The 16,315-nt window shown below is 45.8% G+C and overlaps 1 protein-coding gene across 1 annotated transcript in view; it reads left to right on the top strand.

The window, feature by feature from the left end:
• LOC138361310 (NADH-ubiquinone oxidoreductase chain 5-like) overlaps window positions 1-5,384 on the top strand; it is a 31,257-nt gene extending 25,873 nt beyond the window's left edge. Inside the window, exon 8 of the mRNA XM_069320676.1 lies at window positions 5,217-5,384. Coding sequence (XP_069176777.1) covers window positions 5,217-5,384 — 168 coding nt within the window. The remainder of the gene's footprint in view (window positions 1-5,216) is intronic.
• Window positions 5,385-16,315: the final 10,931 nt, after the last annotated feature.

Raw genomic sequence — 16,315 nt, 5'->3', positions numbered from 1 at the left:
TAATGGAGATTATCCAGCAATACACAAAATAGATACACAAAATAATGCATACAAGAGAAATATTATGGAGACACTCCAATCAGAGTTATCTCAAAATTTAATCCCACCCTGTATAGGGTCAGCACAAATAATATAATACATACAACACTGACTAGCTTAGATCTAGTCGTAATAATTCCTAACTAAGAACTATAAAGTTATTTAGTCTGGGCTTGTACCAAATTCAGCACAATCTCAGCCTAAATTCTACCTAATAACATGGGTAAAGATTATTGTGGTGCAGTAAGGTGAATATAGTTGTGCTGTATTTTTGTTTTTTTTGTTTTATAAGAGTGCTCTTGCACACACAGGTGAAACAATTATGTACAGTTAAGTTTGGCTTGCTAGCCACAGCCGTTTGTGATGGTTGATGGTGTTAATTAACTTGTCAACCACATGCAACCTAGATTTCCCTGACAAGTGTACACCATCTCTGGTCAGGTTCTGTCTGTAAGGTCTGGCTGTAAATAGGATATATGTGGCATCCAATCTCACTCGCTTTTTCAGCCTGAAATTTATGTACTTAGTAGCTCTCAGGTAGTATTCTGAGGTTACTCCCCAACGATTATCTTGACTTGGTTGGCGAGGTTCCACTAATGTGAATACTACCGATTCACTGATGAGCTTGAAAGAAAAAATTATGGCTTTGAGGTGTTTGATCACCTCAGCTGGATGACGAGTGGGGTGGATGTCATTACCACCTAAGTATATAATGGTTAGATGGTGAGGCCACTCTAACGCAGGTGTTAGGGTGGGGTTATTATAAAAGTTATGAGCTGTTGCTCCTGGTGACCTAAAGATTCTCACCTCTGTGTGAGGTATAGGTCTAAGTGTTGTGGGTAATTGGCTATGACCCACTAAAGCTACCTTATACATGAGGTGAAAGTAGCAATATGTTAGTGTGATCTAGGCTAACTGATGTGTTACACTGTTAGTTGACACAATTAATTAAATAGTTAGTCTAGCTTCTATCACACAAGGATTAGTTATTAATGATTAATATTTTAATTATAAATTTAATGCCTATCCGGTTCGAAGGACCATAATGTGGGACATTTGGGGCTTGAGTCTGATTATTTAAATATTAATGCAGTAAATTAAATTACGAAGGACCACCCGCTTTTATAGTAAAGAGGGAAACTGAGAATTTCTGATCATTAGATAATTCCTAGATGAAACCAGTAACTATGGATAAAACACTAGAGAATATGATCATAGAAATAATTAATGGGCTGTATAATTAAATGAATCAAACCCGCAAACACCTACATTGGGGGGTTATTACTGGAAGTCAGTACGTCCAGGAACTAGTGTGGTTCGTTCACTAATCCAAATTATAATAAGCTAATCCTATGAATTATAGTGAAACTAATGTCATTACCATGAATGGGAACATAGATTAGTATAAGTATAGTAATGATAGTCACAATAAACACATGTTAAACCAAAGGAATTCTGCATGTAATTAATTCAGAAATTTCATGAATAAATACAAAGAAATCTTAGCTTAAAAAAGATTCCTTTATGTAAGCCACGACGCTTCCTCTAATCCCCTGGGCTCGGCTGGCTGACGAATGGGATGGATTAACATGGGAGAAGGCGGCAGGGAGAATTCTTCTCACGTGCTGCAAGACAAATATTTACAGTAGCAACTAATTAAACTACCGAATCTCTATATTCAAGAAATTAAGAGTTACAGGTGATAATAGGTAATCACCTGTGGTTTGGAGTTATCATGCGTCGTCACGGTCAATCGCCCAGCTACTACACTACACTTTACCAGATGCATCAAATAAAGAGAAGATACTTAGCTAATATGGGCACTGTATAAGTTTTAAGATTGCCGAAATTCGCGTCCCCAGGCTCTGGCTTCAGCCTATCCTGGATAATGGCGCGCTTCACTGGCCGGTCACGTGTAGTCAGGAACCAGATTAAAAAGGTTCCTTATGTTACACCAGCACCAGTTGAAGATATCATCTGCAAGGTTGTTCACGCCTCACAGTGGCGACTTTCATCTGAGGATGGATAACGTCTACCCTGATGGCTGGGCAATGGCGTCTCCTCGTGAGCACGATACGGATAGGTCTGCCTCAGAGCTTCCCTCCACATGTACTGGCTTGCTCCTCCTCACCCACGCTGCGTCCCGCGTTCATTAAACAAATTATTGTCATGAATATTAGTATTTCTCGCATTTATGCTTGAAATGTTGGAGACTGGACGGGTTTATTATTTAGAAGAGGGAAATATTATTATTTGCCAATTTAGTGATAGTAAACGTATAAGGGAGAGGAATTAATGTCTCCCCATGGCATTCACTCGTGACGTTAACTTTTATTACTCGATAATCGCTATGACTAACGCTCTATTCGGCTCTTAGTTGGAAGTCAATTTATCTGTAATTAATTATCACACAGAATGCCTTAGATATAGAGAATCGAATTTAATTCTCAGATACATTGTATATAATGTGTTCATTGTAATGAAATCTGACGCAATACTGGCGTCGGATGACGTGAGAATTCTAGCCTACTGCACAGATGAAATTATTAGTACATGAGAATTCTACGTGGTGTTAATTTTACTTGCTACAATAATTAGTAGAGTTAGTAATAATTAATGAGAATACAACAGTGTTGTATTCGGTGTTGGAAATTTCCAACACCGATAGATGGTGATAGTGTTGGTGTAGGGCTGGTGCTCCTGGTGCTGGTGCTGGTCCTGCTGGTGCTGCTGCTGGCGCTGGTGGTGCTAGTGCTGTTCCTGCTGGTGCTGGTGCTGCTGGTGTTGGTGCTGATGCTGGTGCTGGTACTGCATCTTTTGGTTCTTCTGGTGCTAGTGCGGCTGTTGGTGCTGCTGGTGCTGGTGCTGGTGGTGCTGGTGCTGCTGGAGCTGGTGCTACTGGTGCTGCTGGAGCTGGTGCTACTGGTGCTGCTGGAGCTGGTGCTGCTGTTGCTCCTTGTGCTGCTAGTGCTGGTGCTGCTGATGCTGGTGCTGTTGCTACTGCTGGATATAGTGCTGGTGCTGATGCTGGTGCTGGTGTTGCTGGTGCTGGTGCTGCTAGTGCTGGTGCTGCTGCTGGTGCTGGTGCTGCTAGTGCTGGTGCTGGTGCTAGTGCTGGTGCTGCTAGTGCTGGTGCTGGTGCTGGTGCTAGTGCTGCTGGTGCTGCTGCTAGAACTGGTGCTGCTTGTGTTGCTGCTGGTGCTGCTGATGTTGGTGCTACTGGTGCTGCTGATGTTGGTGCTAGTGATGCATATTCTGGTGCTGCTGGTACTGGTGCTGCTGGTGCTGGTACGGCTGATGGTGCTGCTGGTGCTGGTGCTGGTGCTGCTGGTGCTGGTGCTGGTGCTGGTGCTGCTAGTACTGGTGCTGGTGCTGCTGGTGCTGGTGCTGCTGGTGCTGGTGCTGGTGCTGCTTTTGCTGATGCTGGTGCTGGTGATGGTGCTGCTGTTACTGGTGCTGCTGTTACTGGTGTTGTTGCTGCTTGTGCTGGTGATGGTGCTGCTGGTGCTGGTGCTGGTGCGGGTGATGGTGCTGCTGGTGCTGGTGCGGTGGGTGCTGGTGCTGGTGCTGCTTTTGCTGATGCTGGTGCTGGTGATGGTGCTGCTGGTACTGGTGCTGTTGCTGCTTGTGCTGGTGCTGGTGCTGCTGGTGCTGCTGGTGCTGCTCCTAGTGCTGGACCTCCTGGTGCTGGTGCTGGTGCTTGTGCGGCTGGTGCTGGTGTTGCTGGTGCTGGTACTGGTGCTGCTGGTGTTGCTGCTAGAACTGGTGCTGCTGGTGCTGGTGCACGTGATGCTGGTGCTGCTGCTGGTGCCGCTTGTGCCGCTGCTAGTGCTGCTGATGCTGGTGCTGCTGGCGCTGATGCTGCTGGTGCTAGTGGTGCTGGTGCTGGTGTTGGTGGTGCTGCTGCTGTTGCTGGTGCTGCTGGTGATGGTGCTGGTGATGGTGCTGCTGGTGCTGGTGCTGCTGGAAGTGGTGCTACTGGTGCTGCTGTTGCTCCTTGTGCTGCTAGTGCTGGTGCTGCTGATGCTGGTGCTGTTGCTACTGCTGGATATAGTCCTGGTGCTGGTGCTGCTGGTGCTGCTAGTGCTGGGGCTGGTACTGGTGCTGGTGCTGCTGATGCTGGTGCTAGTGCTGCTGGTGCTGCTGCTGGAACTGGTGCTGCTGGTGCTGGTGCTTATGCTGCTTGTGTTGCTGCTGGTGCTACTGGTGCTGCTGATGTTGGTGCTGGTACGGCTGATGGTGCTGCAGGTGCTGGTGCTGGTTCTTCTGGTGCTGGTGTTGGTGGTGGTGCTGGTGTTGCTGGTGCTGGTGCTGGTGCTGGTGGTGCTGGTGCTGGTGCTGGTGCTGGTGGTGCTAGTGCTGGTGGTGCTGGTGCTGGTGCTGGTGGTGCTGGTGCTGCTGGAGCTGGTGCTGCTGGTGCTGGTGCTGGTGCTGCTGGTTCTGGTGCTGGTGTTGCTGGTGCTGGTGGTGCTGGTGCTGGTGGTGCTGGTGCTGGTGGTGCTGGTGCTGGTGGTGCTGGTGCTGGTGGTGCTGGTGCTGGTGGTGCTGGTGCTGGTGGTGCTGGTGCTGGTGCTGCTGGTGCTGGTGCTGGTGCTGGTGGTGCTGGTTCTGGTGGTGCTGGTGTTGGTGGTGCTGCTGGTGCTGGTGATGGTGCTGCATCTTCTGGTACTGCTGGTGCTGGTGCTGCATATTCTGGCGCTGCTGGTGCTGGTGCGCCTGCTGGTTCTGCTGGTGCTGCTGGTGCTGGTGCTTGGACTGCTGGTGCTGCTGGTGCGCCTGCTGGTTCTGCTGGTGCTGCTGGTGCTGGTGCTTGGACTGCTGGTGCTGCTGGTGCTAGTGGAGTGGTTGGTTCTGGTGCTGCTGGCACTGGTGCTGGTGGTGCTTGTTGTACTGCTGGTGCTGCTGGTGCTGCTGGTGCTGGTGTTGTGTCGTGACGCTGAACCCCGGTTCATTCCGAACACAGCGATTACTCTTTTAGGTGAGCACATCTAGGTGAGCTCTTATAGCTGAGCACATCTAGGTGAGTACATCTAGGGGAGCACATCTAAGTCAGCACATCTAGATGAGCACATCTAGGTGAGCACATCTCAGTGAGTACATTTATGTGAGCTTTTATAGATGATTACTATTACAGCGATTACTCTTTTAGATGATCACATCTAGGTGAGCTCTTATAGGTGAGCACATCTAAGTCAGCACATCTAGATGAGCACATCAAAGTCAGCACATCAAAGTCAGCACATCAAAGTCAGCACATCAAAGTCAGCACATCTAAGTCAGCACATCGAAGTCAGCACATCGAAGTCAGCACATCGAAGTCAGCACATCGAAGTCAGCACATATAGGCGAGCACATATATGTGAGCACATCAATGCCTTTAAACAACCAATCAAAAATTATTAATATATTATATACGTAGTTAAATAACACCTTGATATACCTTAAAGAATTCCAGAGAACAACTATATACAGTTTCCTTTGTTTAAATATATTCAGATTTTTGCTGTGTATAAAATAGGTTTATGTTCTATCCCCGAAGGTCGAAGTGGTTGGGCAGCGTTCCTTCACTCTGTCCTCACATCCCAGCTCAATTAGGACCCTTCTAAGTGCTATATTGGCATACTGGCCGAGCGCTTTCATCTCATGATTACCTTGTCTTAACTTACAGCTTTTTCTGAGATTTTTTCTTCGCCAACTTTGGTTTCACACGCCTCACCTGTCACTTGAAGATGTATGGTGAAGTGGATGAATGTATGACTGCTGAGTTCTTCATTAAGCAGGAAGCGTCCTGGTCCAACCCGTTCTCGCACTTTCTTTAAGTCAATATTGCCTTATTAAATAAATGCATTTGTGACATACTAATTTATTGTGAATATTTTAGTTTACCTGAAAGGTTCATAGAAAACACCGACCTTACCTAACCTTCTTAGTATGTTAAGATAAGCATCTTATTGCTTCGTAATTACAATTATTACTTAACCAATTATAGGTATAGGTTAAGTAATAATTGTAATTACGAAGCAATAAGATGCTTATCTTAACATACTAAGAAGGTTAAGTAAGGTCGGTGTTTTCTATGAAGCTTTTCAAGGTAAACTAAAATATTCACAATAAATTAGTATGTCACATATGCACGTATTTAAGAAGTCAATATTGACTTAAAGAAAGTGCGAGAACGGGTTGGCTGGTCAGACTCGGAGGTCGGACCCAGTGTTCACGCGGTCACCAGTTCGAACTCTTTCATCGTTTCTTCCATTGTCATTTAGCTAAATAATAGTTCAGTTTGAATTATTCTATCACAATTTCATCTTTATAATCACTTTTTAGATGTTCATTCACGTTTCATTTGTAAATTACAGCAACTTTTATATATATGTAACATTTTATCGATTTGTTCGAACATTATTTACCAATGCAATCACCCGTTTTTTTATACTTAATCACCTATATTTCTCTAGGTAATCACTATTCATTAACTGTTCAATCTAATAAAATTTGTTTATCCAGTCAAGTTTTATTATTCATTTATTTGTAATTTATCGATTTAATCACTTGTTAGTTATATTTTCTATCACCTCTTTTTTATTATATTGCACAGTGAAAGTGTAAAAATTGCAACACTGTAATACGGTGCTGTGAGTGCTACACCACAGCAATGACGTGTTGCACGTTATGTTGCAAGACAATAAAGCGTTTGTGATTCTTGCAAGACAATAGCGCGTTTTGTGACACAACATAAATAATGTGTTGTGAAAATTGCAATACTTATAAACATGTTTTGGGCGTTGCAATATAGAAATAATGTGTTGTGTATTGTAACACATAAATAACGTGTAGTGTTGCAACCAGGCATAATGTGCATTGTGTGTTGGAACGTTGCAACACAGACAGAGTATGTTATTTACGTGTTGCCATCCCTGGTACGTAATTTTTTGTTGCAACACTCACAACAAATTCTGTTTTTCAATACTCGCAACACCTCATTGTATTCCAACGCTTATAATTTCTCTTTTTCAGTGTTGCAACACTCCACACCCCCTTATTTATATTTGCAACACCCACCTCCTTATTCCTGTGTTACCACACCCAAACCTCGCTATTCCTGTACGTTTGCAACACTTACAACATGTGTATTCACATGTTGTAAGTGTTGTGACCATTGTATTGGGTGGACGTGGGTTGGGAGCTCCTGGTTCGCTAGTGGAGTGGGAGGGGTAATCAGGCAACTTCGAAGTGAAAAAGTTTGTACAAGTGAATGAAAAAAACCTTGGGTTTTGACCAAAGCCATAAGGTAGTGAAGAAAAACAGTTTAAGTAGCGTAATTGAAAATAGTTGATGAAGTACTGTGGCAGTGCGCAGTGTGGAGTGGACCTCACCGACCTCTGACCGTGACCACACCCCCGGCAGCAACCCTCCTACCACCACGTGGGACAACGCTTGGAGATTCACTCACCTATTGTGTTAGCAGGACGGTAAGATACTTGGAACCCCTGTGGGTAAGGTTGCATTATAGCAATGACTAGGTCAGGAAGGGCGTCTAGGTCCAGCAGTATTATGATTGAGGAAGAAGATAAGGTTTGTGGAGAAGATGATTGGGAAAATTTGTAGAGAAGAGGGATGTTTGGATAGATGATCTAATCCAGGGGATTAAAAGTGAAGTCTTTAATAAGGTACAGGACGAGGTTCAAAGACTCAAACAAGAGTTTATGGATTATATTCAAGAAGAAATCAGGAAGAGCAGGGTAGAATGGCAAGGAGAAATATCTAGGCTTACTAATGAATTTGGCAGGAATAAGGGAAGCTTGGCAGGGGAAGGGGGAGTAGTAGTAGGTGGAGTAGCGGGAGTGGGAGGGGTTGAGGTCAGCCAGGGAGGGGGGCCACCAGCATGACCCTGAACTGAGAAAGAGGACAATCATAATCCATGGATTGCTTGAAGCCAGGGCACCATCGAGGCAGGAAAGGATGGAGATTGAGGATTTGGAGCTACAGGGGATCTTGAGAGACATGAGAGCCCAGATGGCAGGGAATGAGGTACAATTCCACCGACGCATTGGGCCATACAACTGTAACAGGAAACGACCTGTCCTGGTACAGTTCACTAACGAAGAGGCAGTGGATTACATACTGCATCACAAACACTTACTCAGAGGTAGCGAAAATTACTGCAATGTATATATTGACAAATTCATGACGAAGGAGGAGCAGATAGCCCACAGAGAAAGCAAACAACAATACAAACTCTTCCCATTTGAGCGTAGCTACACACCCCAATGCTAATCAACCCCATGCTCACACCTTCTCAGGTCACTCCCTCCCCAAATCAGCCCTGCCTGCCCCTGCTTATCTCCCCAACACCTCCCTTGACCCCTCTGACCCCACTGCAGTCAAATTCATCCCACATTCCAAGGACCCCCTCATCACCTCAACCCCCAAAAACCCTTCCAGCCCTCATCCCCTCAACCCCCAAAAACCACCTAGCCCTCATCCCCTCAACCCCAAAAACCCACCTAGCCCTCATCCCCTCAACCCCCAAAACCTACCCAGCCCTCACCCCTACTCATCCCCTCCCCTTCCATGTGACCCCCCACCCTTGCGAGGGGGGTGGGAGGTTCCCCCCACCCCCCTTTATCCTTCCCCTTCCAACCTCTCAACCTCTATCTGACTCCCAACCTTACGCTATCTCCCAACCCCTCTATGCCTATCAGAACCTCCCTAATCTTCAGACCCAGTATGCCCTTCCTACTCCAGACCTACCTACCCAGGCCCTACCCCAGACCCTCCTACCTGCCTTCCTAGAAGCCCAGCCCCCATTAGCCCCGAAGCACCCTCCTGACCTCTTTCACCCCAAATACACCCCCCGGACCCCCCCAGACACCCCCCGGATCCCCCCGGACATCCCCCGGATCCTCCCCGCCCCCAGTCATCTCCCAGACACCCCCCAGATCCCCCCTGCCCCAGTCACCCCCCAGATCCCCCCAGACCCCCAGAGAAAGGGAGAACTCTGGTACAAGAGTTTTTCATGAAGAATCTCAAGGTTTGGTACACCAATGCTGATGGGTATCTAATAAAGCAGAAGAGATAAAAGAAAGAGTGAGTGAAGCAGATCCTGACATAGTTGCAATTGTGGAAACTAAAATTAATGACATGATCTCAGATGCAATCTTTCCTGAAGGGTACCAGGTGATACGAAAAGAGAGGACACAGAGACAGGGAGGGGGAGTGGCACTCCTAATAAAGCGGAAATGGAAGTTTGAAGACCTGGGAAATCGAGTTACCAATGAGTGCACAAGCTTCATACATGGAACTCTGACAGTAGATGGGAGAAAGATTGTTATCTTGGTAATCTACAATCCCATACCAAACAGTAGAAGACCCAGGCAGGAGTATGATGACAACAACAAGGCATGTATAGATGAACTGCAGAAGGCAGCAACACTAGCCCACAGAATGAAAGCGAAGCTGCTGATCATGGGGGACCTAAATCATGGAGAGATAAATTGGGAATCAAGGAATCCCCATGGAGGGGACGAAACGTGGGGAGCAAAATTAGTAGATGTTATAGACAGGAATTTACGAACACAACATGTGAAGGAAGACACAAGGGAAAGAGGAGGGAGATGAACCGAGCATATTAGACCTGATTTTCACCCAGAACATAGAAGATATCGAGAATTTAGAGCATGAAATACCTCTAGGGGCCATTGACCATTGTGTCCTAGTCTTTGACTACATGATGGAATTCAAACTTATGACCATGGAACAAGAGATCTGGGAAAGGAGAGTTGACTACATGAAAGGGGACTATAAGAGGATAAGGGACTATCTGGGTGAAGTGCAATGGAAGGAAGAAATTAGAGGAAAAAACAGTCCAAGATATGATGGACCTAGTCATACAGAAATGCCAGGAGGCCGAAGAGAGATTTATACCAACAGTAAAGGGAAAAAATAAGAAGGAATATAATAACCCATGGTTTAATAGACAATGTCAAGAAGCAAAAATGGCCAGCAGGCGGGAGTGGAGGAAGTACAGAAGACAAAGGACAGAGGACAACAGGATCAGATGCAACAGAGCTAGGAACGATTACATTAACATAAGACGAACATCGGAAAGGGACTATGAGAACGATATTGCAATCAAAGCGAAAAAAACAACCTAAGTTACTACAGAGTCATATAAGATGAAAAATGTCGGTGAACGACCAAGTGACAAGACTAAGGAAGACAGAGGGGGCATATACTGAAAGTGACAAGGAAATCTGTGAGGCACTGAATGCCAGTTTCCATGGAGTGATCACTACCTAGCCTGAGCAGCTCCCATTGTTGGAAGGGGTTACCCTAGATGAAAGACTATCAGATATAGAGGTGACAGCAGAGGAGGTAATGAAACAGTTGACAACTCTAGATGCAACTAAAGCAGTTGGGCCAGACAAAGTATCACCGTGGATATTTAAAGAAGCAGCGCAGGCCCTCAGCGTGCCTCTGGCAATGATCTTTAATGAGTCACTTATGTAGGGAGAATTGCCCAGTTGCTGGAAGAAGGCAAATGTCGTGTCGATCTTCAAGAAAGGTGATAGGGAGTAGGCACTTAACTACAGACTACAACTAAACCTGTATCACTGACAAGCATCCCCTGTAAAATACTGGAAAGAATAATTAGACTAGTTGCACACCTGGAGAACATTAGGTTTGTGAACAACATCAACATGGGTTTCTGGACAGGGAAATCGTGCCTAACAAACCTTCTGGAATTCTATGATAAAATAACGAGGATAAGACAGAACAGAGATGGTTGGGCAGACTGCATATTTCTGGACTGCCAAAAAGCCTTTGATACAGTACCGCACATGAGACTGCTGTTCAAGCTCGAGAAGCAGGCGGGGGTGGGGGGAAAGGTCCTAGCATGGATAAGGAACTACCTAACAGGAAGGAGCCAAAGAGTTACGGTAAGGGCGAGAAGTCGGACTGGCGAACAGTAACAAGTGGAGTACCACAAGGATCGGTGCTGGGACCAATTCTATTTCTTGTATATGTTAACGACATGTTTACAGGCGTAGAGTCCTACATGTCGATGTTTGCGGATGACGCAAAGTTGATGAGAAGAGTTGTGACTGATGAGGATTGCAGGATCCTCCAAGAGGACCTGAACAGGTTGCAGAGATGGTCAGAGAAATGGGCTACTGGAATTCAACACGAGCAAATGTAAAGTTATGGAAATGGGACTAGGAGATAGGAGACCAAAGGGACAGTACACAATGAATGGGAACAGCCTACCTGTGACGACGCGGGAAAGAGACCTCGGTGTAGGACATAACACCTAATCTATCTAATGAGGCACATATAAATAGGATAACGACAGCAGCGTACTCTACACTGGCAAAAGTTAGAACATCATTCAAAAACCTAAGTAAGGAGGCATTTAGGGCGCTTTACACTGCCTACGTGAGGCCAGTCTTAGAGTATGCCGCCTCATCATGGAGTCCCCATCTGAAGAAGCATATAATGAAACTGGAAAAGGTTCAAAGGTTTGCAACGAGACTCGTCCCAGAGCTACGAGGGATGGGGTATGAGGAGCGCCTGAGGGAACTGTGCCTTACGACACTAGAAAGAAGAAGGGAGAGGGGGGGACATGATAGGAACGTATAAAATACTCAGACAGATTGACAGAGTGGACATAGACGAAATGTTCACACGGAATAGTAACAGAACGAGGGGACATGGATGGAAGCTTGAAACTCAGATTAATCACAGAGATGTTAGGAAGTTTTCTTTTAGCGTGAGAGTAGTGGGAAAATGGAATGCACTTCAGGAACAGGTTGTGGAAGCAAATACTATTCATAATTTTAAAACCAGGTATGATAGGGAAATGGGACAGGAGTCATTGCTATAAACAACCGATGCTCGAAAGGCGGGATCCAAGAGTCAATGCTCGATCCTGCAGACACAACTAGGTGAGTACAACTAGGTGAGTACACACACACACACACACACACACACACACACACACACACACACACACACACACACACACACACACACACACACACACACATACACACACAAACACAAACACACACACACACAAACAAACTCACACACACACACACACAAACACACACACACACAAACAACTCACACACACACACACACCACACACACACACACACACACACACACACACACACACACACACACACACACACACACACACACACACACAAACACACACACACACATACACACACACACACACACATACAAGATAGAAGAGTAAGGGGGGACATGATCACAACCCACAAAATCCTCGACCGGGTAAACAAGGATGAACTATTCAACACTGGAGGGACGCGAACAAGGGGACACAGGTGGAAGCTGAGTACCCAAATGAGCCACAGAGACATTAGAAAGAACTTTTTCAGTGTAAGAGTAGTTAGTAAATGGAATGCATTAGGAAGTGATGTGGTGGAGGCTGACTCCATACACAGTTTCAAATGTAGATATGACAGAGCCCAGTAGGCTCGGGAATCTGTACATCAGTTGATTGACGGTTGAGAGGCGAGACCAAAGAGCCAGAGCTCAACCCCCGCAAACACAACTAGGTGAGTACAGATCTTCAGCTGGGATCTACTCCATCCCAGCTGCACCCTCTTCCACTCACCCCCAAACCCCACCCAACCCTCAACCCTCCTATGCACCTCCAGACCACATTTAACCCCCTCGCCTTGTGACCCCCTAACACTTCCCCTATCTCCCTCTTCCCCTCTTCTACCCCAAAACCCCCACCTCTCCCCGATTCCCCACTAACTAATACTCCCTCTCTTCCACTCCCAGCACCCATGCTCCATTCTCCTCTCAGCCCTCTGCCCTCAATATCCCTCTCACCCCCAACCTCTCAACCTCTATCTGACTCTCAGTCTCACTCTATTTCTCAACCCCCCTATGCTATTCAGACACCTAACATTTTAGGCCCATTATGCCCTTCCTACCCCCCTAGATGCCCAGACCCCCATTTGCCTACCAGGCACTCCCAGGCACCCCTCTAGCACCCCACCAAGTAACCCCCACACCCCCACTCCCCCCCACACCCCCGGTGAAAGGGAGAACTCTGGCACCAGAGTTTCCAAGAAGAGTCTCAAGGTTTGGTACACCAATGCTGATGGGGTATCCAATAAAGCAGAAGAGATAAAAGAAAGAGTTAGTGAGGGAGACCCAGACATAGTGGCAATAGTGGAAACTAAAATAAATGGCATGATCTCGGATGCAATCTTTCCAGAGGGGGTTCCAGGAGATAAGAAAAGAAAGGACACAGAGACAGGGAGGAGGAGTGGCACTCCTAATAAAGCGGATATGGAAGTTTGATGAGCTGGAAAATCCGGGTACCAATGAAAGCACGAGCTTCATACATGGAACTCTGACATTGGATGAGCAGAAGATTGTAATCTTGATATTTTACAATCCCCCACCAAACAGTAGAAGGCCCAGGCAGGAGTATGAGGACAGCAAGAAGGCATGTATAGATGAACTGCAGTGGGCAGCAACAATAGCGCATAGAATGGGAGCGAAGCTGCTGGTCATGGGGGACCTAAATCAAGGAGAGATAGATTGGGAAACAAGGAATCCCCAAGGCGGGGAGGAGACCTGGGGAGCGAAGCTGGTAGACGTTATTGACAGGAATTTCCAGGTACAGCATGTGAAGGAAGATACTAGGGAAAGAGGAGGGATACACCCAGCCTATTAGATCTCATTTTCACCCAGAATGTAGAAGACATCGAGCAGTTGGAACATGAAATACCACTAGGAGCCAGTGACCATTGTGTCCTAGTCTTTGACTACATGATGGAACTTAAAATTGTGACCAAAGGACAATGGTCCAGGAAAGGAAACTTGATTACAAAAAAAGGGGACTACAGAAGGATAAGGGACTACATGGGAGAAGTGCAGTGGGAGGAAGAACTTAGAGGAAAAACAGTGCAAGGTATGATGAACCAAGTCATATGGAAATGCAAGGAGGCTGAAGAGAGATTTATTCCAACAGTAAAGGAAAAAAGCAGGAGGGAAAATAAAAACCCATGGTTTAATAGACAGTGTCAGGAAGCAAAGGTGAGAAGCAGGAGGTAGTGGAGGAAGTACAGAAGACAAAGGATAGAGTACAACAGGATTAGATGTAACAGAGCTAGGAATGATTACATTAACATAAGATGAATGTCGGAAAGAAATTATGAGAATGATATTGCAATCAAAGCGAAAAAGCAAACTAAATTACTACATAGCCATATAAGAAGGAAGATGTCGGTAAATGACCAAGTGACAAGACTGAGGAAAACAGAATTGGCATATACAGACAGTGACAAGGAAATCTGCGAGGTACTGAATGCAAGTTTCCGTGGAGTGTTCACAACTGAGCCTGAGCAGATCCCATTGTTAGAAGCGATTACCCTAGATGAAATACTATCAGATATAGAGGCGACAGCAGAGGAGGTAATGAAACAGTTGACAACACTTGATGCAAATAAAGCTGTTGGACCAGACAAAGTATCACCGTGGATACTAAAAGAGGCAGCGCAGGCTCTCAGCGTGCCGCTGGCAACGATCTTTAATGAGTCACTTATGTCGGGAGAATTGCCCAGTTGCTGGAAGGAGACAAATGTCGTACCGATTGTCAAGAAAGGTGATAGGGAGGAAGGCACTTAACTACAGACACGTATCACTGACAAGCATCCCCTTCAAAATACTTGAAAGAATAATTAGGCTAAGACTTGTTGAGCACCTGGAGACCATTGAGTTTGTAAACAAGCACCAACATGGGTTCTGGACAGGGAAATCATGCCAAACAAACCTTTTAGAATTCTATGATAAAGTAATAAGGATAAGGCAGGACAGAGAAGCCTGGGCAGACTGCATATTTCTTGACTGCCAAAGGGCCTTTGATACAGTACTGCACATGAGACTGCTATACAAACTTGAGAGGCAGGCAGGAGTAAGCGGAAAGGCCCTAGGATGGGTGAGGAACTACTTAACAGGAAGGAGCCAGAGGGTAATGGTAAGGGGCGAGAAGTCGGACTGGCGAACAGTAGCGAGTCGAGTACCTCAAGAATTGGTGTTGGGACCAATCCTCTATCTAATTTACGTAAATAATATGTTTACAGAAGTGGAATCATACATGTCAATGTTTGCGGATGACGCAAAATTAATGAGAAGAGTTGTGAAAGACGAGGATTGTAGGATCCTCCAAGAGGACTTAAACAGGTTGCAGAGATGGTCAGGGAAATGGCTAGTGGAGTTCAACACCAGTAAATGTAAAGTTATGGAAATGGGATCAGGGGATAGGAGACCAAAGGAACAGTACACAATGAAGGGGAACTGCCTACCTGTAACGATTCGAGAAAGAGACCTGGGAGTGGATGTGACACCTAATCTAACTCCTGAGGCACATATAAATAGGATAACGACAGCAGCGTACTCTACACTGGCGAAAATTAGAACTTCATTCAGAAACCTAAATGAGGAGGCTTTTAGGGTGCTTTACACTGCCTACGTGAGACCCGTCTTAGAGTATGCCGCGCCATCATGGAGCCACCACCTGAAGAAACACATAAGGAAACTGGAGAAGGTTCAGAGGTTTGCGACGAGGCTTGTCCCAGAGTTACGAGGGATGGGATATGAAGAGCGTCTGAAGGAACTGAACCTTACGACACTAAAGAAAAGAAGGGAGAGAGGAGATATGATAGGAACATATAAAATACTCAGGGGAATTGACAAAGTGGAAATAGATGAATTGTTCGCACGTAATAATAACAGAACGAGGGAACATGGGTGGAAACTGGAAACTCAGATGAGTCACAGAGATGTTAGGAAGTTTTCTTTTAGCATGAGAGTAGTGGAAAAATGGAATGCACTTGGGAAACAGGTTATGGAAGCAAACTCTATTCATACTTTTAAAATTAGGTATGATAGGGAAATGGGACAGGAGTCATTGCTGTAAACAACCGATGGCTGGAAAGGCGGGATCCAAGAGTCAATGCTCGATCCTGCAAGCACAAATAGGTGAGTACACACACACACACATCCCATCCCTTCCTGAACCCATCAACATGGGCTCAGGGAGGGTAAATCTTGCCTAACAGGCTTCATAGAATTCTACAATCAGGTGACAAAGATTAAGCAAGAAAGAGAAGGATGGGCGGACTGCATTTTTGGACTGTCGGAAAGCCTTTGAAACAGTACCCCATAAAAGGTTGATGCATAAGCTGAAGAAACAGGCAGGAGTAACTGGTAGGGC

This window comes from Procambarus clarkii, unplaced genomic scaffold (assembly GCF_040958095.1).
Source record: "Procambarus clarkii isolate CNS0578487 unplaced genomic scaffold, FALCON_Pclarkii_2.0 HiC_scaffold_306, whole genome shotgun sequence".
NCBI classification, from domain to species: domain Eukaryota; kingdom Metazoa; phylum Arthropoda; class Malacostraca; order Decapoda; family Cambaridae; genus Procambarus; species Procambarus clarkii.
This window is presented reverse-complemented; position numbering and strand designations above follow the sequence as displayed.